At 37.1% G+C, this 25943-nt stretch overlaps 1 protein-coding gene across 2 annotated transcripts in view; it reads left to right on the forward strand.

Annotated features, from left to right (window-relative positions):
• Positions 1 to 3071: 3071 nt before the first annotated feature.
• The window catches only part of SEC62 (SEC62 homolog, preprotein translocation factor), a 28278-nt gene continuing 5406 nt past the window's right edge, over positions 3072 to 25943 (forward strand). The window contains exons 1-6 of one of the 2 annotated variants that reach the window (XM_039337669.1): positions 3072 to 3215; positions 13475 to 13583; positions 16714 to 16819; positions 18559 to 18769; positions 20443 to 20535; positions 24234 to 24294. In XM_039337669.1, coding sequence (XP_039193603.1) covers positions 3180 to 3215; positions 13475 to 13583; positions 16714 to 16819; positions 18559 to 18769; positions 20443 to 20535; positions 24234 to 24294 — 616 coding nt within the window. In that variant the 5' untranslated portion in view covers positions 3072 to 3179. Of the gene's footprint in view, positions 3216 to 11399; positions 11512 to 13474; positions 13584 to 16713; positions 16820 to 18558; positions 18770 to 20442; positions 20536 to 24233; positions 24295 to 25943 lie in introns of those variants that run through there. The other variant, XM_039337660.1, reaches the window with a different exon arrangement.

Consider the following 25943-nt stretch of genomic DNA (forward strand, 5'->3'; position numbering starts at 1 on the left):
TGATTGACGCCGAGTCGCAAGATGATCGACGCCGAGTCGCATGCCTAGAAAGTCGTCTTATACGCCAGAAACTATGGTATTTCCGGCATATAAGACGATCGATGCCAAGTCGCATGCCTAGAAAGTCGTCTTATACGTCGGAAACTACGTTATTTCCGGCGTATAAGATGACTCGGCATATAAGACGACCCCCGAGTTCGGAGGCTGTTTCGACGCTCTCAAAAGTCGTCTTATGCGCTGGAATATACGGTAAATCCTTCCCTTTCCCACCATCCAGTCAGAGCTGAAGAAGCTTCTTGGATGAGAAGTGAAACGTCTTCAAAGAAAAACACAAGAAAGCCCAGTTGCCTCTTGAAAAAGCACTTTTAGGACAACCATGACCTGGATGACTGAGAATCTTCATAGACCATAGCAAGCATGGCTTCTAAGCAACCCAGTAAGAACAGCACAATCCTTTCTATACCCATCTTCCTCCATCATTTCAATGCCAACTTTATCCTTATCTTCAGACAATTTGTCATTTGCTTCAAGGCAAATTACCCAGATGGTTGTTTCTGTTTGGTTAATCTGAACAATTGCAAGGTTATTATCACCCACTCAACATCGCCCAAAGTAAATTTCATACTATTCTAAAACTCAAGGCTATGGCTTCAGAGAGGAATAAGCTGGCCTAGAAAACCACTAATTTAGAAATGTCAAAACCTATCTATGGAGCAGCTTTTTTTGTTTCCGTTTACATAAATACAGAGAGAAAAGGGTTATAAACTTGGCCATTAGGTACATTATAACCAGTAGGTATAATATTATAGGTCATGGATGTCCAACCTTTTGGCTTCCCTGGGCTGCATCAAGTGAGGAGGAATTGTCTTGGGCTGCATATAAAATATATAATATAGTTTGTTCATTTGTTTATTCGTGTCAAAAGCATCACGATTACAAGTCATACTATATCACATAAAATTTAAAATATAAAGTACAAGCTTAAAATATGTACCAATTAAACAGATATTGCCTAGACACTGGCAACATTGTGTTCTGTTGTGCTGCCACGAGATCCTCAAGTTACATTGATCGGGGCACAAGGGCAGGTATACATATGTACTGTTGTCTGCATGTCACCACAATCGCAGAGCAGTAGCAACAGGATAGCCCCATTTGTTCAGAGTGTCTCTGAATCTTATTGTACTCTGTGCAGTCTGTTCAATGGTTTCCACACTTCCCAGCTTTCGTCAGACCCAGTTGCCACCTCCTCCGTTGGTTCCATTCAGTGCTGGTTCTTCGTAGGTTTCCATAGATCCATTCTGCTTTCAAATTCTTCAAAGTCTTCTGTCGACCTAAGGAACCTTTTCCTGAATTTCAGTCTCTGCTGAGTTGGTTGTAGACCATAGAGAGGTTTTTGTCTAGATCAGACATGTCAAACTCGCGACATCATGTGAAGTCGCGCAATGTATCGGAGCTTTTTCTCCACTGCTGGCAATGGGGTGGGCACGGTTTCCTGATGATGCGTCCGGCCCGCGGGCCAGCAGTTTGACACCCCTGGTCTAGATATTGATGATTTGAGTCTCTGTCTGTATGCTGCTGCTTCTCTGCAAACAGCAGGCGGGGTAATGCCAGCTAGGTGGTAGATCTTATTTAGAGGGGTAAGTTTAAGGCATCTGGTAATAATTTTTCTAGGTTTATTAATTCATGGGAGACACGAAAGTTGCCTCCTCAAGAAAGTGTGCTGTTAACACATTCCGGTGTCCCCAAACAACAGCTTATAGCTGGTTAATTGTTTCAATCCAGAAGGATCCAAAGCATAGTGGGGTGTTGATTTCCACCTATATAATATAGTTAATGTATATAAATTACATAAAAATGTTAAAAGTGGGGCTGCATTACTAACTTTCCAGGGCTACATGTGGCTCATAGGTTGGACATGTTTATAGGTATCACTTCATTTTTTTTCTTAAAAACATTTTCATTTTTTATCAATGTAGGTAAACTTCAGACTTGCTCTTCTCTGGGATATGACCAAGGATTTCTTAAGTTTCGCAGCATAATGTAAATTACTTATCAAGATCTGTTGGGTTATCGTTAGTTAAGTAAGTGTTTGAAACCACTTCTTCAAAATGTGGTTTCAGTTATAGATTGCAATTCTTACTAGTAATATACCTCAAGCATCTGAATGTCTACAAAAAAACCCCACAGGGAATAGGCACAAAAATTTAAAAATGTTCTATTATTTCATTTTAGAATGAAAAAAAAATTCAAAATGTTGCCTAAACTTAAAAAGTGGAACCAATCTATACTACCATAAAAGATTAAGGCAGAACATTTTTTTTTACTGATGATAACCAATGGGGGAAGACAATAATCTTTTTTTATTATTTGTGTGAGCCACGGTTTGCAGCATTTAAGATGGGGAGGATCGCTCCCAGATCCTTCACTGGATACATGCGTATCATAATGTAGGATTTGGTCATCTTCTTATATACAGCATTGTCCTGAAATAAGCAGGCATTTAGTTTCTTTGAAAATGAAAAGCTTATTTCTATTGCCACGCGCAAAATAAATTGTAACAACTTGGGAAGCTCGCCCGTGGGCTGCATTTAGATGGATTTAGGGACTTTTGTCATTTGCTTCGTCTACAACCGCATTAATCACTAGCCCATGGCTCTCTTCACCAAACACGCTCGCTTGGTGCCTTCCAGATGCGCGAAGGTCACCCCGACTACAACCAGCCTGGGATTTGGACGGTTTTCCACTTTATTGGGACAGACTGGCTCGAATATTTGGGGTAACATTTTTCAGAACGAGGATGCTTTTGTCCACCCCATAGGGCATCTTCCCTTCACACAGACAGCAGCGCCTTCCAAGCGGACCACCGCAGCAAATCCCCAGCATTTGGACTGCGTGTGAATAGGCGAGCGTCGCCGTCCAAAAACAACGCCATTCCTTGGAGCGATGAGGACCCGAGGGAAACTCAGCGGCCCGCTCCCGCCCCGCCCCCCCAATGGCTCGCGCGTTACCTAATGGCTCGCGCGCGGCCTCTCGCGAGGTTGCCGCCCCTCGCGAGCCCGCTGGCTGGCGCCGGCTCCGTCTCACTCTTCCTCCCTCCCACCCTCCTCCCTCCCTCGATCTCCCCCTCCCCCTTTCCGGCTCAGCCCCACGTCACCAGGAGACCAGACGGGGACATCATGGCGGAGCGGAGGAGACACAGGAAGCGGATCCAGGTACCGGGCTCGCTTATCTCCTCCCTCTTTTCGCAACCGCCTGCGGGATTAGCTTCCCTCTTCCTTCTGGCTCACCCCCTCCCCCGCCCGGTCACCCTTCCCTCCCCCCCGAGGCCGCCGCCAGTCAGCATCTCTTCTGCCGTTTCTGCGACTCTTCCGTCCCCCGCCGCTCGCCCCCCCGCAGGGCCGGCCGCATCCGGCGCTTTCTTCCTCTGGAGGGGAGATCGTGGTCCCTCCAGTTCCCCCTTCTCGGGGCCGAGCGCCTCCGCCTCCGCCGCCACCCCAAGCCCCGAGGGGCGCCCCCTCCCCAATCTCCATCACTCGCCGCGAGACCGTTAGGCACCTCGCTGAGACCCCCCCATCTCGACGCCCCTTCCCCGGCCCTCTTCCCTCCCTCCCTCCCTCGCGATGGCCACATGATCAGCTCCCTATGCCCTCTCCGCAGAGCCCTTTCCCGGCTCTCCTTCTCTGGCTTTCGGGGCAAACCCCCCCCCCCAAACCCGTTTATCTGAGTCTGGTCCTCACCCTCCAAACCTTTTTTTCTTAACTCCCCCCCTCCCGTCATCAGGGTGTAACCATCGACCCCGTTTCCATCTTTCCCACCTGTAACATCTGTTTGCACCTTCCCCACCTGCCTACTCACCTCCTACTTCGTTGCTATTTTTATTTTTTTTTTGCCAAATCTCAGTTCAGTTCAAATCAATTCCTCAGTCGGTGGTTTTCACGTTATAGTGAGGCAGAGCTGCCTGTCCTAATTATTACTAAAAGATTTTTTTTTAACAAAAATTGTGTTCAGCACAATCCGTCTGTGTTTTATTTACTGTCTACATTCTGTGTGCCCTCAAATAGCCGCTTATCACCTTAATCCTCCTCATCCTAGCATGCATGGTTAAAGACGCAGTTATTCATGTATGTATAATCTTTCATGCAGCCCAGGAGCTGGTCAAGGGATGTATATCGTTCTTCTCACCCCCAATTTATTTATGCTGCCAACAGTTGTATGATACAGTTGGTCCTCAATTTACAACAGTTCATTTAGTGACCGCTTGGAGTTAAAACAGCACAGAAAAAGCTGACTTATGACCACTCTTCACATTTACAACCATTGCAGCATCTTCATAATGGTATCAAAATTCAGATGCTTGGCAACTGACTCATGCTTATTATGACGGTTGCAATGTCCTGGGGTTATGTGATTACCTTTTGCGACTTTCTGACAAGCAAAATCAATGGGGAAGCCAGATTAGCTTAACAATCATGTTACTAACTTAATGACTGTAGTGATCCACTTAACTGTGGCAACAAATGTTGTAAAATGGGGCAAAATTCACTTAACTGTCTTGCTTAGCAACAGAAAATTTGGGCTTAATTGTGGTAGTAAGTTGAGGTCTACCTGTACATATAAGACTAAATGGTAGAAAAGTGACCCAAAACTGCCCATAGAGCTTTACACCTGAATGAACAGCCAACTTCTTATGTTCAATATGCATTCAGTTTCTGAATTTTCCTTACATTTATATATATCCTCATATGCAGTTGTCTAGAGCAGAGGTCCCCAACCTTTTGGGCACCAGGGACTGGTTCCACGGAGAGAGGTTTTTCCGTGGACCGGAGGGTGCATGATTTTCTGTGTTGCCTGCATCCCGCAGATGGGGCTTTGCTTGTTTGTGCAGACCGGTTCCTGGCATGCTGCGGCCCGGTACTTGTCCATGGACCAGGGGTTGGGGACCCCTAGTATAAAGAACCATTCTTCTTTGATGTAATGACAATGCATAAACACGTGATTTTTCCTATGACATTTGCATTATTTTTAATTTGTCGTCATGAGAGGAACAAAGCAGGTGTTTTTCTTATTTCAAGTCCAGTGCTGTTAATCCTATTGCTTTATGATGATCATGTTATATATACTTTTTAAGTAGTTATGGAATACATAATGTAGCATCTTTAAAGGACTCTTACGTATTTCGAAGATAAACCAGAATGCTGTCTGCTGAAGTGATAAAATTAGAATAGAATAATAGAGTTGGAAAGTATCTTGGAAGTCTTCTAGAATCTAGACTCCCTTCTCAGGCAGGAAACACTATATCATTTCAGACAAATAATTGTCTAGTCTCTTCTTAAAAATATCCAGTGATGGACCACCCACAAATTAAAATACCTGAGCATTTTTCCCATATATGATTCTAATGAAAGATGTGTCAGATATTGAAAATACTATCTAATTTGCTCAGTCATGTTTATGTATGTTAGCAATACACATTAGTTAACTTTGATAGCAACTAGAAAATTATTTCTGAATAGTTATAATTTTATTCATATGCTGTAGGTATGCAGTACATATGCATATAGTAGTTGTAATAAATAATAAATACTTTAGAAATATAATTGGATATGATCTCAACAAAATGACCTTAACAGAATTCCAGTTATAGAATTGTGATTCTAAATCTGTTTAGTCTCTGCTCTCCATACATTTGTAAATCCTATTGTTTATTGATTTGAGCATTGTAGCAAACAAGTACTAATAAAAAAAACTACTAGGAAAATAAAACAGTGAACATGCATCTATCTCTTACATTCTTTTATTGAAAATCAAGCATGTTTACATTATTAATAGATGGATTAAGAATTCTGTGGTCTTTATTTCCTTATATTTGAAATTAGAGAATGTCATCTCATAGGATCCCATAAAGTGTGCTTTTCTGTCAAAATGCTGGTCCAGTGGAACATGACTTGGTTGGCTTTTCAGAAAAGCCATTTTTCCAAGGCATGGTGTCCAAAGGTTAATTCAGCCCCCAGAGTTGGTTGCTGTTTTCCAGTTTTGTTTATTATTTGGTTTGTACAGTATGGTTTTTAAATTTTGTTAACCTCCGTGAGTTGCATTTGTGAGATGAGAAGCATGCACAAACAAACAAACAAATCCCTACCTCCTAAATTACAAACATTATTTCAGATATTCTAGAGACTAGGACCGTAGAATCTCCCTGAGATTGAAGACAACATAAGCAAAAATCCCTAAAATGGGATTTTAAGAAAACACATTATCTTCTAAATGTTAGTATATATAAAGAACAGTAATTAATGTGTTCAAAACTTCATAATCCTTCATTCAGTCATTTATAATCTTCAAGCAATAATAGGAATTCCTAATTTGCAAAGAAAGAACATAGCATAATATTTTATCTATGTAGAAGATGGAAAATACCTAAACATTTTGGAACAAACAAAAGGATTTTTTTTTCTATTGGGGGGAAAGAATAGAAATTTTGAGAAAAGAATGGAAATGTATGCAGTATTTCATTACTTTTATGTACTGTATATAAAACTTGTTTTATTATTCCAAAAGCATCTATGTTTGTCATATAGAGTTTATTGTAGAATTAGTATTACAGAGTTACTCATTTTACTATAAAATGAGTAACCTTATTAAAATGAAGCTGTAAGCTACTGAAATTTAAGCAATGTAGCATCTCTTCATTTTTGTCTATTGGAAAAACCAGTGAGCAGAAAATTTATACTGAAAATAGAAAGAAGTATTCTGAACGGATACAATTAGGGCTAATTTTCAGGGGGAAAATGGAAAAAAAACTGAAGGAGAGTGTCTAATAAGTCTTATTTTTGGGAACCTGAAGTGCCTTTCCGTCCTAAAAACTGAAGAATTGTCTCTATTAACTAAATTTTACCTTTTCCACATTCATTTTTTAAAATTTTAATTTAATTTTTAATTTCCAAATGCAGACCAGTTTCTTTTACATCTTAATGTTAAAATGTGTATCATCCAAAAACTGTTTTATAATGCATTTTTTCATCAGTTGTTTCCTGAATTTATTTTCCACCTCCACCCAGCCTTTACAGCTCTGACCCTACAGAGTGGAATCTTGTTTTGTTAGACATCACTATGACAGACTTCATGTGTAGTGGACCAAATTTCTTCTGCAGTTCATATCATTTGTATAAGAATGTCATTACTCAGTGTAAATGATATTTGTGCAATTGAGGTAAATTGATGAGAATGACATAAATCCTTGGACTCCCTGCTCTCTTATTCAATGGATATTTCTGAGTGCCTTTCTCTAATTAGTCTATTACAATGAGCTTTTAGGTATACAGTACATAATTTCTTATTATGCCACTTTATTAAAATAGGATTACTCTTACCTTAGGATTAATGTCGCCCCAGTCAAGTGTTCATGGACAAAATTCAGTATAATGCTAGAGAACACATGCATGAGGTTAAGCATATATCTCCAGTTGCCTTATGAACCTTAACAGAGATCTTTACAGTTTTTACAAATTTGTAATTTTAAAAAATGCTACGTTCTATAATATCCTATTTGAGATAATCAGTTGTATAAGAGAAAGCTGATCACCTCACAAATAAAAGTTTCGATGTTTAATCACCCACTGGTACTTTAGGTAGATGCTGACTTTAAAAAAAAATTAGGTCAATTTATGTATTTATCCATGCAAGAAACCGACAGCACAATCTGTTCTTAGAGACATGTTTGTTTCTAATTCCTTATGTTGTGAAATAAAGTTCCTGAATGAGCTGGATTTCAAACATTTTATACTTGACCTAAATATCCTTTAAGTCAGGGGTCCCCAACCTCTGGTCCGTGGACCGGCACTGGTCCGCAGCATGCCAGCAAGCAGGCCGCACAAACAAGGAAAGCTCCATCCTCGGGATTCAGGCAGTATTCAAAACCACAGCCTCTCTGGTCGGGGACCTTTGCTTTAAGTCAGTGTTTCCCAAACTTGACAATTTTAAGGCATGAGGACTTCAACTCCCAGAATTCCACAGCCAGCAACGCTGTGGAATTCTGGGAGTTGAAGTCCACATGCCTTAAAATTGTCAAGTTTGGGAAACACTGCTTTAAGTCATACATTCTGTTCTTTTCAAGAATTAAAAAAAGTTTTGAAGTCCAGATAAAATCAGAAAAATGCAATATATGCACTTGGCTTATTTTTAACAGATTTCTATTTAAATGTCTAAGTTAAGAGTATGCAATTCAGAGAAAAGGTCATTTTATATTTATTTTTGCACAAGATTATTTTGAAACTTGGTTTTGACAATTTATGGATATAGTATTTGTTTCTTTATCAAATTTAGAAACCACTCATCTCCCTCACAGGGATTCCAGGCAGTATACAAAAAAATAAAAGCATAAAAACTGATATAAAAATTTAAAATAGAGGCAAGGATAGTTAAAATTAAACATTAAAACTTAATTAAAAGATTAAGTTGATGTTTTTACTGTAGGATGTCAATTTATCCTTTTTATTTAGTGCTAATCTAGAAGTAATCTATGACAGGATGAAATACTTAAAACAACAAATAACATTTAAAAAATAAATATGGAAAAAACAACTTGAGTAAGAAAGAAATAATACTATTGGATTTATCAAGTCTAATATATTTAATGAGGAAGAAAATTAGCCCAGCCATTGTATAACTTTCAGGAACTATGACTGTGCTATATGTGAAAAGGCCTGTGCAATAATTATTTTAAAGAGGCAATAAATACTTTACACCTGAAATCAAAGTATTGATAATAAAGGCAATAACATTGTAATGCACATAAACAGCAATCTAGGAAAGTCTGCAAAACTTCAAATTTTATATAGAAATAGATTTGATTTGTCAAATATTGTTGGCATTTCGAAGTGGAAAATGATATATTGTTACTTTAATTTGAATACTAAAACATAGTTTCACAGATTTATATAGAGAAACATTGGAAAACTAGATCTAGTTTGTCACACATTTTCAGCTATCTGTTTAGTTTTGCCTGGCTGATAGTGAGTTCTATCCAATACGCATCATTTTTAAATAAGTTTATTTACAAAAAATGAGCTTGTGCCAAAAAGCTTCATTACAATATAGGATAATGTTCTGGATATAATGAGTATTGTACTGTACTCTGTACTGTTCTCTACAAATACCAATTTACATAAAGAATATGTAACACAGGAAATGACAAGTCCATATAGGATTTGAAAGCCTTCCCAACACACACACCACATATACCGCATATTGGTGCATGTTTCAGGGAAGAGTTGAGAAAAGACCTACATTTCAGAAACTGATTTTCTGATAAAATTGATACATATTTCATATCAGTCCATTTCATATCAAGCCTTATTGATGCAGATTGTGTATAGGGGGACTAGGAGATGATCTGTGCAAGCAAGAGCTTTAAAACCACTGCAGAACCAGTGCAGAGCTAAATATTTGCAGCTCTTTGTATTAATACTTTTTGCATATAGAGAGTTGTTGGGGTTAGTATGGAAGAGAATTGGGAATTATACACAGCAGAAGGCTATTTTAGGAAGTCCAAGAAAGTTAGGTAATAAACACTGCTCTATCCTCATTGGGAAATTCAGAGAAGCAGCCTAACAGCAGGTTCTTGGACTTTGCAGTGCTATAAGGTAAATATGTTTGTATGAACCTTCTAACTAAAATCAACAATATAATTGACTGTGCACATGTAAAACCAGAACTCTGTTATACTGTGATCTGGGGATTCCTTTCTGCTCTGCCCGAACAAACTGTCTGTTGACTTGATTCAGCCAACTAGAGAGGAAAGTTCAGATGGCTGTCTGACAAAGTAACCTGAATATACGTTCTGTATATATAACATCACATTGTATGGCCTGAATGTCCCAAATCAGCACCTGACACCAGCAAATGTTTTGAACAATGAACTTTATTTTAGAAGCTATTTCAACACCAATAATGTATATTGTCAAAGAGAACTGAATCAAAAACATGCAAGAAAAGAGAGAAAGCAAAAAGGTGACCAAGAGATATATGTAAGCCTCATAAAATTGAGTAAAATGAATAATTTTCAAAGTAACATTTAGTTTTTGCATGTTTAAATGTCTTGTGTAATTTTAATACTGTAGATCAGTATTAAAATTAAGTTTATATGTAAGTATCAACAACAGAATCAGTTCAGCATGAATATATCAAAAAGAAAACTTACTTATCTAATCAATAAGAATCTATCTTTATTTAGTGGAGCATCCATGCTTTGAATCTTAAAACAGTTTGAGATGCAGACAACACAGACTTATCCCCAACAGTTTACGCCTGTCTTCAACAGTGAAGGGACACAGGGCAGAAAACATCCTGCAGTTAAGAAGGCCACACACACACACATTTGCACTACTCAGGTGACCCTGAAGACACAAGTAATGGCCCCAACGACTCTCTAAAACAGACATGTCACACTCGCGACATCACGTGACGTCGCGCAATGTATTGGGACGGTTTTGCCATTGCCACAATGGGGTGGGCGCGGCTTCAGGATGATGTGTCCGGCCCACGGGCCGGCAGTTTGACACCCCTGCTCTAAAAGAATGCAAATGACCAGCTGTCTGCAAGGAATATAAATCTTTCCATTCTCCACCATCCAAGTCAGAGTTTGGCATCTAATTCTTTGCTTTGAGCAGAAAATTGCTTTGCCCCCCCTCCTTCCTTCCTTCCTTCCTTCCTTCCTTCCTTCCTTCCTTCCTTCCTTCCTTCCTTCCTTCCTTCCTTCCTTCCTCCCTCCCTCCCTCCCTCCCTCCCTCCCTCTCTCTCTCCTTTATTATTTTTACAAATAACTCAAAGGAACGAATACATCCAGCATACCTTCCTCCTCCTATTTTCTCCACAATAATCTTGCAACGTGAATTTGGGTGAAAGAGAGTGACTGACCCATGGTCACCCAGCTGGTTTCATAGCTAAGGCAGGATTAGAACGTGTGGCCTGTAAATGGAAACACTTACATTCATGTATATGTTGATCATGAATATTTTTAATATAACCCTCTGATATTCAAGTAGTAGATTCAAGAACTGTTAGACATAAGAAATAAATATCAGTTAAGACTTCAAATCTTCTAAAACGTTAACTAGATCACTTTTTTTTAATCCTTCCCTATTACACCATTTCTAAATAATCCTCTAACCAAAAAAGGGATGTTAAAATACTGAGGTGAATTTGTAAGAGTGTTGAGCTATGATAACACTCCTTCCTATTTTACATAACAGTATTTCCTTATTCATGCTGGCTTATCCAGTGAAAGGTATAGTTTCCTAGTCAGCTAGTAGTTTCACTACCTATTCTGCAACTGTAAGACCTTCTTTGTTAGATGTCATAGTTATTAGTATTTACACTGGAAGTCTTCGTTTTTTCCCCACTGATTGATTTCTGCACAAAGGCTCCATGTGGGAAATTGTAGGTGAAAGTCCTGAAGGTACACCTGTGTACAAGCCACGGCTTCCTCCTGATCTGTGTCAAAATGAGCTGGTTAGTAATTTGTTGGCTGTTAATAGAAACTGGCGTGTCATATGATCCAGTAGATGGATTATTATGCAGATTTTTATGCTTTAGTGTTTCCAAACAATGTAAATGTATACTCAGAACTCTGAATGAAGCATTACTTACTTGCAAATCAAATGCCCAATATCTATCTCCTCTGCCAGCTGTTACTAGTGTAATGAAAAGTGTACTTAAAGCAGTGGTGGAAGTTTATTTTTGAATTGTCAGTATAGGGTTGTTTGTTTGTTTATTAGAATTGATTTAGTCTTAATTATACATATACCTCACTAAAAAAATACCTAATGTTCACTGAGATAACAATGTATTTTAAGTCTGAGGCCTGCATACTGGAAAATTATTCCATACATTAGATAAGGTATGTGAAAGTGTAAGTGATTAAATTTGTATACATTATTTTTTTTTCTTAATGCTTCACTACGTTTCACTTCATCCCTCTGTTGTCTTGCTGTTGTAGAAATTTAGATTACAAGATATTTGAGGCAAAACTTATTTTTAATATTTTTAAATAAATACATTTACGTATATACTGCTGTTTGAATAATAATTACAAAATATATCAGCTGGTTTCAGTAGAAGTAATTGATGAAGTGTTTATAAGCAAAAAGATGTTTTTTCAGTATTCAATATTCTTCAGCTGTATTCTTATTTTTATATAAAACAAATTTTAATAGCTTTGTGGTAACAATATTTAGTCACCAGATTCCCCTTTAGACTGATCAGATCATTAGATATTTATAGCAGAATTGGAAATTTCTTGTGGAATAAAGTTGGTCAGTAAATTATTTATTAATCTTCCAAATCCTCCATAAAACTTGCTGAAATGATCTCTCTTGCATAGTTTGCTTTGTATTAAGTAACGGGGAGAGGAAATTCTTTAATTTTTAACTCAGTGACTGCTTATGTATTCAAACTGAATTTTGAAAAATTATTAATTTGACTTGTTAAATATAGTGCACGGGATTTCTGTCCTTATATAATAGTATTATAAGGACTGCTATCAGCTTACCAAGAGAGAAAAGAAGTAACTAACACCAATAAGCTTGTTTTACATGATTTGTCTTTAAAGATATACACTGTTTAACAGGATTTCTGTGCATCTGTATCATTGCCATACAACTAAGCAAGATTCGTTCACATGTTTTTACCATTCAGTTACTTGTTATTTTACTTCCCTTCTACTGGAAAATTTGAATAATGGGGAAAATTAATGCTACTAGTTTAGAATGTGGTGTTTTAACCATAACTATTATAGGAAAAGTGCTCAGTTTCCAGTTTGCTTTTTTACTTATTTGCATATATTTATTTGATATTTATAGATTGCAGTCAAAAGCACAATAAATTAAAATATAAATAAAACAATAATGTAAAAGTCACTTTGTAAGGAGGGGGCAGCATAAAAATTTAAGAGGAAAAATGCAGATAAAGAAGTCATAACTAAATTTAAATCTATGGCACTTAAAACATACAAAATAGCTGGTGACATATTGAAGCACTTGAAAATCTTCTACCTAAAGATCAAAAAAGGGCAGTTGAGTTCAGGTTGATGTATTATTCCACAGTGCAAATTTCACTATTAAGTTTATAATGGAAAAAGCCTGGTTCTGTGATTTCAGTTTTGATCCCCTTAGGGAAGAAACAAAGAACTATGGATTTGCCAGAACAGGGAAAAGATTTAAGACTGCATCTTAAGAATATATTGAATCAGCAAGTATATCAGAGAATGCATTTAGGCTTCAGAGGCAGTTGAAAGCCTAAAATAATTGATAGACAAACTCAAAGCCTTTGCTTTCTCAATCAATCTTGCCCAATACTTACAAACAATTATTTTTCATAGATACACGAAATTTGTGAAAACTAGTAAGAAATATCATAAATTCTGAATTCAAATGAAGAGGTTAAATTATAACATTTTTTTTTATTTTTTTTATAGGAAGTGGGAGAACCATTCAAAGAAGAGAAGGCTGTTGCCAAATACCTTCGCTTCAACTGTCCAACCAAGTCTACCAACATGATGGGACACAGAGTTGATTATTTCATTGGTAAGTTGATACATTGCATGTATCTAAATAATGAAGCTATTTCATCATCAGAAGTTGTACTATTTAAGGGATTTTGTAATTAAATATTAGAAGCAGCTGTATGAGGGAAAAATCCCCAGTGAACACAGGAACTTGTTAAAATGTGCTGTGGATGTTTCAAAAAAGTAATGTATGGACTATGCATAAAAGAGTAACAATTCGATAGGCATTTTCTTCCATTCCAATTCCACAAATCACTTGGTATAATTCTAATGTACAACTTTCATCTATGTATAGCTCGTATACTTTTCTCTGTTTCTATCCTAATATTTGTGTTGTTTGTTAAAAATGTGTTCAATAAAAATTATATTTAAAATAAAAGCTTGACCAGCGGCATCTAATCCAACGTTCTGTCAAGCATCAAGGAAATCAGAAGATCCAGGCAGTTCAAATGTATATAAAGATTTATTGTAAGCTTAAGCTCTCTACAAGAATCTGAATTACTAACGGTCAAGGAAAATCAGTGTGAGTTAAGAACAGAAGAAATTCAAGGTTGGCTGGACTTAGATCTCTTGTGGGCATGAAGGTATTCATGACTGATGATGCATTTGACCCCTCCCTAACCCTAACCCTCCGGCTCAGCCTGACCATCTCTGTTCTTTATCAGACATTGTTACATTCAAGAGATTTGGTTCTGAAAGAAATGGTTAAGAGAGAGATGGGGGGGGGAGCCAGGGTTATTAGCAGCTAGAAGGACTGGAGAATGGTTATCTTAAAGGATGTGCCATACATGGAATTGATAGTTACTGTTATGATGGAAGAAGACACTAGGAAGATTGGAGCCAGACAGACTAAGGGGATTTGATGCACTGAGACATTGGTGATGAAAATGAAGGAAAAGAAGAACACCTATATAAGAGGCAGAAAGTATGCTGTGCTGAGACATATACAAAAGGTAAAGACAAAGGGGAAACGGAAGTCATTGGGGAAACTGAAGGTAGATGCACTGCTACATGTGCCATTCTGCAAACTGCTGAGGGCAGTGTGGGAGACACTCCAGTTCACAAATCCAGAAGCAACAGTTTAAATCAGATTAGTTGATTACCAAAACAAAGGGGAGAGATAAGAAGCCCAAAAGAAAGTTGCTTTGCACTCACTGTATTTCACAGGTGGAGAAAAAGACAGAAGAATATAAATCTTGATTTTACTATAAATAGGGCTTGCATTTGGTACAGAGCACTTATCTATACCTAGAATTCTTTTGTAGCAGTTTCATTACCTTTTGTTACATATACACAATAAATATATTAAAATAGATTTGTGTTTTTAAATGCCCTCTGGATCTTCTTGTTTTTTGCTGAGAGAAGGTAGCAGCCTTGCCCTGCTATTCACACCCAGATTTCGTTTTTCCCAAAATTTGAACCACCAAATGGTTATTTCAGAACTTTTAGATAGAACCATTCATAATTTGATGCTATCACCATAGGTAAATAACAATAAATTTCAACTTCGCTATGGGAAAAACTTGATAATGGAACTACGTTAAATTGTTTGGACTTTGAATATAGCAACCTCTATCCTTATATCATTTCTGTTTGTGTGTAATTCCTAAAAGGTGTTTAATAGGAAAAAGACAAATACAACAAATCTGTTCCATTTAATAGACATTCTGCTTTAACAGACATCTTCCCTCCCGCGATACACACACTTTTATTTAAAAGAAATATTTCTTTTATTCCCTCATTTTATTTACCTGGTTCTTTTCTGATATTGTGGGATGGGGGAATAAAACCTTGGCACATATTTTTCATACCAGCCATGATTTTATATATTTTTGATATTTCTCACTTTTAGTTCAAGACCAGAGGTGGATAATACTAGTTATTCTTCAAAGTGGAACTGCTTTAATTCCCTAATTGTTTTATACTGTGTTTTAAAAACACTCCTGAAATACCACAGTCTTTCTTACAATTATTCAGTTTTTAATTTTTTAAAAGGAGAGAAAGCTTGACATCCAACATCTTGCATGCTTTCTTAACATATTCCAGAATATCTGTTCATTTTTAGGTTAAAGCTTAGAATAGGTCATAAATGGAATGGGAACAGGAAATGGCTGCCACAGAGGAGACATAATGTGCTAAAATGTTCTCCATTTCTTCCACTAGAATTGTTTTCAATTGACAATTGAATAGAAATGTAAAGTTATAACATTTAAATCAGTGATTCTTAACCTTTTTGAACAAATCGCCCCCTTGAGCCAATGAGGAACTTGTCATTGCCCCCCTCCCCCAACATAACCTCTCAATCACAACATAGGAAATAATTCTTCAATTTATGCAAACACTTTTTTTGTTTTCTTTAAAATTGTCATCAGGACATATCAATGCAAATAATTTATTTCCAGTCTTTTTCCCATATCTCCCATATTCTGGCCAATGGCGTGCCACTGTATGGGTGGAGGCTGCTGTGCAACACGCATGAAGATAAGCGATGCGTATTCACATATGTACGGCGTTCTGTACTGAAGCTAGCTGGAGGAACATTTGAAAACACAATTCAATCCACTAATAGCGATCATCGGATGTTTTTATACGACAGATATACAGCTATTCACTGTACGAAAAAATCTCAAAAGTGTCCCCAAAACTTCTCGCTCCATCGCCCCCATATTGCCCCCTTTTTGTTCCTTCGCCCCCACGTCGCCCCTTTTCATTCCATCGCCCCCTTGAAAAATGAAATCGCCCCCAGGGGGGCAATATCACCCAGGTTAAGAACCACTGATTTAAATTATGGGAGTTAACACAGAACTCTTCACAACTCCAGATTTATAAAAATGCGTCCCAAATTTCATGGGTGGCTCGTTCAGATTGAAACCAGTACCACTGAAAGATTTTTTATTCAAATCTTTATTTTGCACAAGTAATTTAATAAAACAATCCAGATTATTTTCTGAGTTAAGTTTGGGCTCAGTCGGAGCTGCTCCTATTATTTGGATGCTTATCTTAATAGGGTTGCTAATATAGCAGTTTCTAAGCAAAAGCCCCTCAATGCTCACCCAACTTGGATCAAAGAACATTAAACTTCAGCCACATTTTCATGGTCAGTGCTCTTTTGAAAGTTGTATGTCTTTTCTTCACCCTACCTCAATTAGCCTCCAAAGCTGTGGACTGCCTTTTGGATTCTAAGTGGGCAAAGGCCAAGAAAGGAGAAGAAGCTCTGTTTACAACTCGAGAGTCAATAGTGGATTATTGTAACAGGTAGGATCCTGGTATTTAAAAATCATCATAAATGTTGTGAATATTGTTAAATACATATTTATAAATACATTGAGAACCAGTTAGTGTAGTGGTTAAGGCATAAGACTAGAAATCAGGAAATTATGAGCTCTAGTCCCACTTTAAACTCAAAATCAGCTAGGTGACCTTGGGCCAGTCCAGGAGTAGCTAACCTGGGCTCATTTATGACTCATGGACTTCAACTCCCAGAATTCCTGAGTCAGCATAGCTCTAGAAAGATGCAATGGTAAATCTCTTACCTTGCAAAGAAAACGGCAGGGCAGTGTCCAGGCAGTTGCTGAGAATTGGACAAAATTGAGTGAAATTAAATACATATTGATGATAGTACACAAAAGATCCTTAAGTAAAGTACACATGCTAGTTTTTGCTGGATAAGATGAGATGGGTGATTTCCATCAGTTTCCCTTTTGCCTGCAGCTCCCAGTCTTCATTTTCAGGATCCCCTTGACCCTCCAGGACAGCTTTGGGGAATGCTCCAATGAGAAAAGTTGGGTTTATAAACTTTGCTCCTTCAATAGCACCTTTGGGCTGGCATGTTTGAATTTAATCCAAAGTGGGTTAAAAAAAAAACTAATTGAAATTTGTTTTTAATTATACTACGCTCAGTTAAGCTAGGAAAAAAATTACGGTAGTAGAAATGACACACTTAATAGTCTTTTGTTAGTAATTGCATCCCAAAGGAAAGTTTTCAGAGATTATATGAGTTGAAGAAAAGTTATTCAGTAATCCGTTTCTTAAATCTTTATGTTTTGTAGAAGTGAAATAAACTGTTCATAAAGAACAATGTTGAAGAAACTATTTTTAATCATCACATTGTATGAGGAATTCCTTTGCTATTGGGTTAGGTTAGGTTGTCAAAATAGGACCATTGTAAAACGAATCTGATTTTTTTAAATGTTGATGACCCTATACATCAAACATGTCAAACACAAGGCCCGGGGGCCGGATGCAGCCCGCGAAGTGGTTTCATGTGGCCTGCAAAGCCATCCTGGAAACAGTGAGGGAACGGCCCCCGCTGCCTTGGCCCTGACCCAGGCCAGCCGGGAGCCAATGTACAATTTTGTGGTGGCCATCTTGGCACTTGCCCCGGTGGACCATGCCTTAGCACTTGCCCCGGTCCCACCCCCTTCTGCCAGAGACCCTCAGATCTGTCCCACTCCTGCCCAGGCCCCACAGGCACCCTTGACGCGAATGATGTAGAACTGGCCATGCCCCCCCAGTAGGCCATACCCACTCCATCCACGCCCACCCAGTAGGCTGCACCCACTCTAGCCACACCCACCCAGCCCCCCCAAGGGCAACCGCAATGCTGATGCGGCCCTCAGTGAAATTAAGTTTGACACCCCTGCTATACATGTAATTAATAATAGACATACATATTCCTTGTAAAATAGTAACCAGTTGGAAATGTAAATGTTGTTAATATATGACTATAGAAAATAGACACATTTTTCTAAATCAAATTTCCAAGAAGATTTATAAAATAGTGCCAATGTGGAGTCAAGCTGAAATTCTGTTCCAAGTACATTTAATTTTTTTAAGGGTATGTGTGTTTTGCTACATTCTAGAGAATCCACCAAGAGAAATAGTAATTAAAACCATCAGTTTGCTTGGTCAAAGTTTATTTCAAAAGCTACAATACCATTTATTTCCTGGTACGTTATCCGTCAAATAAAATGCAGATTTATTTTTCTTTAAAGACTTCTAAAGAAACAGTTTTTTCACCGAGCATTAAAAGTGATGAAAATGAAACCTGACAAGGACACAAAGAAAGAAAAGGAAAAAGAGAAAGGGAAGACTGAGAGTGGAAAGGAAGATGAGAAGAAGAGCAAAAAGGATAGTGGAAAAGAAGAAAAGGCTAAAAAAGAAAAAGAAAAAAAGAAGGATGGTGAAAAAGAAGAGGGCAAGAAGGTGAGTGTAGTTCCCCACATTTAGCTGAGAGCAACCTTACTATAAGAAATCTATTTAGTTAAGATGGAACTCTAATTTTAAAATACATAAAAATTAAATCAGGACTCAACATGCATCTGTGCACTTAGATTGCCTAACCTGGTTTTCGTTTGCATACTGTATAAAGTTCACAGAACTTGTGTGTGCCTGCCATTCCTTTTCAAGTTCATGTAGTGATATATATTTTTGGAAGCACCATTTAGAGCTTTAAATATTTGCAGCATCACGGCAAATGTGATCCTGAAAACTAATTATCAACTTACAGCAGTGGTTCTCAACCTTTCTAATGCCGCGACCCCATAATACAGTTTCCCATGTTGTGGTGACCCCCAACCACTTATACATCATCGGATGCCAGGGGTGTGGCCAAAGAAAAGGGGGGGAAAATGGCGGACAGCCTTGTTTGGCGACCCCCGTAAAATGGTCATTCGACCCCAAATGGGGTCCCGACCCACAAGTTGAGAACCACTGACTTACAGGAATGTGCAAAATTTTATTTTATGGGATTTTCTGACCACTCATTAGACCATTTCTGATTATACCTGGGATGACTTATTTTAGGAACATCTGAGGCAGTATACTCTATGATGGTACATTTCATACTTTCCACTCTCAGTTAACCAGTATAACTGAAAAATTGGTGTAGTGTAATGAGACATCAACTGTCCTGCCTGTGTATTAACAGCAGAGTCTTGTATTAGCTGAACTTTCCTAAGTTTCATTAAAGGATAATCTACGCAGGCAACATAATTGTTTTAGTCTTGACACAACCTGTTTGTTACAGTATTTATAAGACACTCATATCATTGATAACGTATCTTCAAAAATAACAATAAATTCCAAGACATCTGGTTGACCCAGGTTCTCTATCTCTGCTTTAAGTGATGCTTATCAGTATTTAACTAGTGCTAGATCAAGTGTTAGTTATTTCCCCTTTTTTGGGGTGGATGGTGATACCATATATAGTATTGAGAGACTTCATAGTAGATATATGCATAAATCAGTTTGAAAGAGCCATGCTGTCAGTTTGAAACAAAATTACAGCATGACCTTTGAACAAAACTTGGCAATTTTGACTGATAATTTTTTAAGCATTTCAGTCTTAGAAAACATCCATTTTGAATATCCGAAGCATGACATAAAGCATGAATGCTGATCTGTTTCAAATTTTGCTCCAGTGAGTATAGTCAGTTTGCTGTTTCAAAAGAATGCAGTTTGGTTCTTGGTTTAATAAAGATATTCAAGTAGTAAGAGCTCACCATACTATGTAACTTGATGTTCTAAGGAAAAAAAAAAAAGAGTGAGCAGAACAATCAGTGGAAATCTTGCTTACTGAGCGACTGCATAGTAAATATCTAATATTTATTTTTAACTAAGATTTAACTAAGATTTCTTGATCTGTATGGAGGAAATGAAGTAGGAAATTATGAATTTAAAGTCATCTAATTTTAAAGATATCCTAGCAGAAAAATTGAATCTGATCTTTCTCTTGAATTTAGTTGTTTCAGACAAAAATAATTAGCAGCAGAGAGATGAAAGAAGGCTTTTTATATCTCTAAAACAATTAGAATACTTACAAGAGATACACTTATGGACTTTATTTCATTCTTCATGTTCCCATTATATACTGTTAGGATGAGACCCCTGGGACACCTAAGAAGAAAGAGACAAAGAGAAAATTTAAACTTGAGCCTCATGAGGATCAAGTCTTTCTGGATGGAAATGAGGTACGTTATCTCTTCTAAAACTGTAATGCTTGTCACAGCAGGTGGTGGCACTTAATTATTTTAGCTGATCTCAAAAAAACAATGTAGTGTTGGATATGGTCAGAATCTGCATGAGAAAACTTCAGGAAACTCCAAGGTTGTAATCTAGATGAAAAGTGTCACCCTAAGAAATAGGGAGAAACCATGAGGGCAAACCATTAGAAATCGTTGATTCATCTCTATTGCCATTAGAAGTTAACCTTCCATCAGTTGAGACTTAATTGACCAACTGAGGCTGGTGTTCAAAATCTATACAAAATATGGTGAATTCTCTAGTATAATTGGATTCTTCTTGATGTGCTAGTATCAGATTAATAAGAAACAGATGAAACTGGAAGGATGATTCTGTGTGAATAAATTCTTTATTCATGCCAAGAGTCTTAGCCTATGAACAGCTAAACAATAAACAGTACTGTATAAAAAGATAATAAATAATAATATAAAAGCAATAGGCAATTATTTGCTACAGCTGTTGAGCTAGATTACCAATGTTGCTGTTGAACCCTTATGTGTTGCAAGACCCTACATATTACTGCACAAAATGTTATAGCAGACCGTTTGTCCATAAATATAAAGGTGAATTTTCTGTCGGTAAAAAAAAACATCTTAGATACAGATCAATGGATATAATTCAGTAGTCAGATTCTTAAAATTATATTACATCTACCATAAGTTTAGCATATGGATTAGACAAGTTTTAAAGCCAAATGTTTACATTTTCATGATAACAACAAAACTGAATATATACACTAATAGCCTCTCATGTGCTTCCCAGAATGCCTATAAGCATTTCATTTTTTAAAAACCCCTTCTTCAAATTATTTTTTAGTAAATATTTATTAATAATCCTAATCCTGTACCATGTGCATAGCTAAAATAATCATGCATTCTTCTCAACTTGCTTATTTGTTGTTTATTTGTTAAATATATTTGCTGCCCATCTCACCAGGGAGTACCTCTGGGTGGCTTACAACCATAAAAAGGGGAAAATGTAAACATAACACTATCAAAGAAATAAAACAATAAAAATACACAATAAAATACAATATGAAATTTAAAACAATTAAATTATGACTGATTTTTCATCCTTCGTATATATATCCTAATCTTTTAACACACAATGCTCGGGATGTGTACTTAATCATACATATAAAGTGATGGGTATAGATTGTTTTATGTGTTATGTTTATTTTATTTTTATAATGTGCATATTTTATTGCATAGTTGTGTGATTGCCAAGTGTCTCTCTTAGTTCCAATGGTATAAGGCAGGGGTAGGCAACCCAAAACACTTAAAGAGCCACTTGGACCCGTTTCCCACCAAAAACAAAACACTGGGAGCCGCAAAACCATTTTGATATCTAAAATGAAGATAACGCTGCATATATCCCTTTTTACCTTTATTATAGGTGTGTGTGTGTTTGTGTGTGTGTTTGTATGTGTGTATGTATGTGTGTGTGTGTATATGTATATATATGTATGTATGTATATATATATATATATATACATACACACACACACACACACACACACACACACAGGTAAAAAAAGGATATATACAGTGTTATCTTCATTTTAGATGTCAAAAGGGTCTCTCTCTCTCTCTCTCCCTCTCTATCTGCCCTTGGTCTGCCACTCCTCTTCCCCCGCTCTCTTTCTTTCTCTCTCTCTCTTTCCTCTCTCTCTCTCTCTCTCCCTCTCTCTCTTTCTCTCTCTCTCTCTTTCTCCCCCCCTCTCCTATCTGCTGCTCACCTGACAAGCTTCAGGCTGTTGTCCAACAAGATCAGGGGTAGGCAACCTGGTCTCTTTTATGACTCATGGACTTCAACTCCCAGAATTCCTGAGTCAGCCTAGCTGGGCTAGCTAGCTCTCTCCTGCCCTTCCTGCTTCCTGCAGAGACGCAGCAAAGGGAAGAGCTCCGCCCAGTAAGCTTTTCAGCTCCTCAGAGAACACTGTGAGTGCACTCTCTTTTTTACACACACACACACACACACACACACACACACACACAAAAACACACACACACAGAGAGAGAGAGAGAGAGAGAAGCAGGGAAGCGCAATTCCTCTCTCTGTCTCTGTCTCTCTCTGCAAAGGCAGAGGAGCCGCAGGGGAAGGCTCAAAGAGCCGCATGCGGCTCCGGAGCCGCAGGTTGCCGACCTGTGGTATAAGGGAAATAAATAAAATCTGTGCTATGTAAAAAAATTGCATATATTTCCAGGAGTAACACAAACTGCAGGAAATGGGTGTATATTAAGGATCCATTACAGTAATATTCTGTCTGGCAGAAGTTGGTACTGTAGTCATTGATAATATAGTCTTTGGTAGATAATAGTGTATTAGAACTATACACTGATATTCCTGATTGTCATGTAATCCTCCTAAATATACTTTTATATTTGTAAAGTAAAGTTTACAGTTAGGAAGTTGTTACAATTCAGCTTTTGCTAAATTTTTCTTTGCTTAAAGAACTTTCTCTCCAGCTTGAATTGCATTCATTAAGAAAACAGTATTTCAGCGCATGCTGAAAGCAGACATAGCACCCATCCCAGAATTGCAGAGGAGAGCTATGGAATTCCTTTTACATGTTTTGCAGAATACTGGATCTGTAATAGTGACAGGTTATCAGATTTTCTTCATCCAGGGTATACTCATTGTTGCATGTGTTTTTCCCTGTTTCTTGCTCAGTGCAGTTTTTGTAATATTATGATAAATGTGAGGAATTGTCACTGTCTAGTTTTAACTTGGCTTTCAATAAATTTGAGGAAATTGGCCAGAGAAAGAAGCTTTTCGATTTGCCTTCTTAGAATTGGTATTCAGGTGTTTAAAATCTCTGAATTTGCTATGATTGTTAATATGAATTTACATTCTTCATGAATAGGTTTGATACCAATCTAATATAGGTTGTTTCGTATTTGATTTATTTTTCTTTGCCTTTACTCTATTTCTACTCAGTTGGCTAACTTTTTCAGTATTGTGAAAGGAGAAAAGTTCCTTTTTTGATATGGCATTCCTAATTTTTACAGATTTTTATCTTTCCCCTTCTTAATTGGTTGTTTCCCCTTCGTTGCCTTAATAAGTGTTCCAAGATAAACTGGAATTTCTTGATTATGTTTTGCACATGGCCAAGCAGTACAGTGCACATTATCAATGTATATAATGGCATTACAAGGTTGGCTTTTTAAATTTATGATCATTTCCTATAAATTCACTCTTAATTAATGTTTTCACTGAGCTACCAAAGATATCATTAATAATGTCTCTTTCCTGAAAAAATCAGGATCAGTGTAAATCCTCTTATATATGAAACTGAAGGAGGAGGTTTGCTTGTTTGCATAACTTAGATTTGATTAGTTTGAATTTTATCCTGTTGGAACAGAATCTCCATCAGCTCCCTACAGCTGGTTAGATTTATATAATCCAAATAATTCATATATGTTGGATGACACTGAAATGATATTTTCCTATGGAAAACAGAGCACTTGACTAGATTGAAATTTGGACTTGTCCAGAATAATTTTTCTTGTGTCTTTCTGTGCCATGCTAGAAATTATCAAAATTAATGCTAGAAAATGACATACAGTTAGTTAGCTTTCTCATAAGCTATTCTCTTTACCTTTCTGGATCTGGTTTAATATTTGCATAACTATTCTCCTTTCAGGTATATGTATGGATCTATGACCCAGTTCATTTTAAAACATTTGCAATGGGCCTCATACTTGGTGAGTCAGAAGGAGCATTAATGAGTGAAATATCCAAACTTATAAACAAGCTGTCTGTTTCTTAACACATCTGTGTCTTTCCCAAGGGCCATTTTTTAAAAAGTGTTTACTTGTTTCATCAAAACTATGTTGTACCACCTGCTTCAGAATCCCAGCTCTAGTAAAGAAGGAGAGGGGGAAAAAACCCTACACAAGTTGGTAGTAAACTTTTTAAGAGTCTCAATGAAACACTAGAATATGAAATATTGTTTTGAATATGTTAAAGGGAATATTTCAGTATAGTAGAGCTAAAATTTTATGTCCCAGTTTTGTGATTGTTACTTCATTCCAAATGTATGACATTTGCAAAAGAGAATACAAGTGTGATGACAACTAAACTAGAAGTATCTATAGCACGGAGTCAAACTCAATCGCGTCATGTGACGTATCGTGATTTTTTTTTTGCCTTTGCAGAGCCGGGGTGGGCATGGCCTGCATGCAATGCATCCAGCCCGCGGGCCTCCATTTTGACACCCCTGATCCTTAGGCAGCAAGGGTTTTTTTTTATCAAATTATTCAGATGTGAGGAATTCTGTTAAGTAGTTTGGCTGCTTAATTACCCAAATAATAATTAACATATGCATGTAACACAGCTATTTTAAGAAAAATTTACCATAGCACTTTTGCCAATCCACTTTTCAGAATTGCTTAATGTTAAAGACACAGATGAGAATGGTTCCATTTCAAGTTTTACTCCTAGAGTCTAAAATTATAAGGTTGATATTGAAATGGATATGGACAATAGAAACCTTGTCTCCCTAGCAATTTTCAAAGACATTCCCTATTCTTAGAAAGGCGAAATGATTGCATGAATGCCACCCACAATATACTTACAGAATATGGTTTTCAATGCTTCTAAAGAATGTTAATGTTATTAATATGAATGAATTTATGCATAGGCAAGTGTGGAGCCAGATCATTTTTGTCTTTGCCACAGAATGTTTTCAGAGTTTCCTGGGGGTATAATGAGTATAAGCTTGGGAGGGGGAAAAAATGTGCTTGTTTCATTTATTTCCTGAAGAAAGTTACCCAAAATGCAAACTGTCTGTGGCAAAATAATCAGTCAATTTAATTAAAGGGATAATTAAGACCTATTGGTGAGTACCTCTTTAAATAATCAGAATTTAGCCTCTTTAAACAATCAGGATCAGACCTGCTCTATTTAAATGTTTGAAACTTAAGCTGCCCTCATCACAGTGAAGTTCTCACACATAGATTCTAAAAGCCCATAACTAGAAATATTGGGCCAATCACAGAATGAACAGTGCATGCAAACAAACCCTCAACGTTACCGAGTTAAAGCCGTTCACTATTGAAGAGTGGGCCAGGATTCCTCCACAGGGATTGGAGAAAGAATTGAGAATTCTCACAGAATTGAGAAGCCAAACACCGATTACTGGAAGTGTTTGGTTGCAATTATTGCAACTAAAGATGGCAAAACCATTTACTGAATCTAAGGAAGCAGTTACGTTTTACATATGAAATAAATGAAGCACAGCTGATACATTTTTTCAATCAGACACTATATATATATATATATATATATATATATATATATATATATATATATATATATATATATATATATATATATATATATATATCAGTAG

Source organism: Crotalus tigris, unplaced genomic scaffold (genome assembly GCF_016545835.1).
Source record: "Crotalus tigris isolate CLP2741 ecotype Arizona unplaced genomic scaffold, ASM1654583v1 scf7180000017549.6302385, whole genome shotgun sequence".
In the NCBI taxonomy this organism is placed as follows: Eukaryota; Metazoa; Chordata; class Lepidosauria; order Squamata; family Viperidae; genus Crotalus; species Crotalus tigris.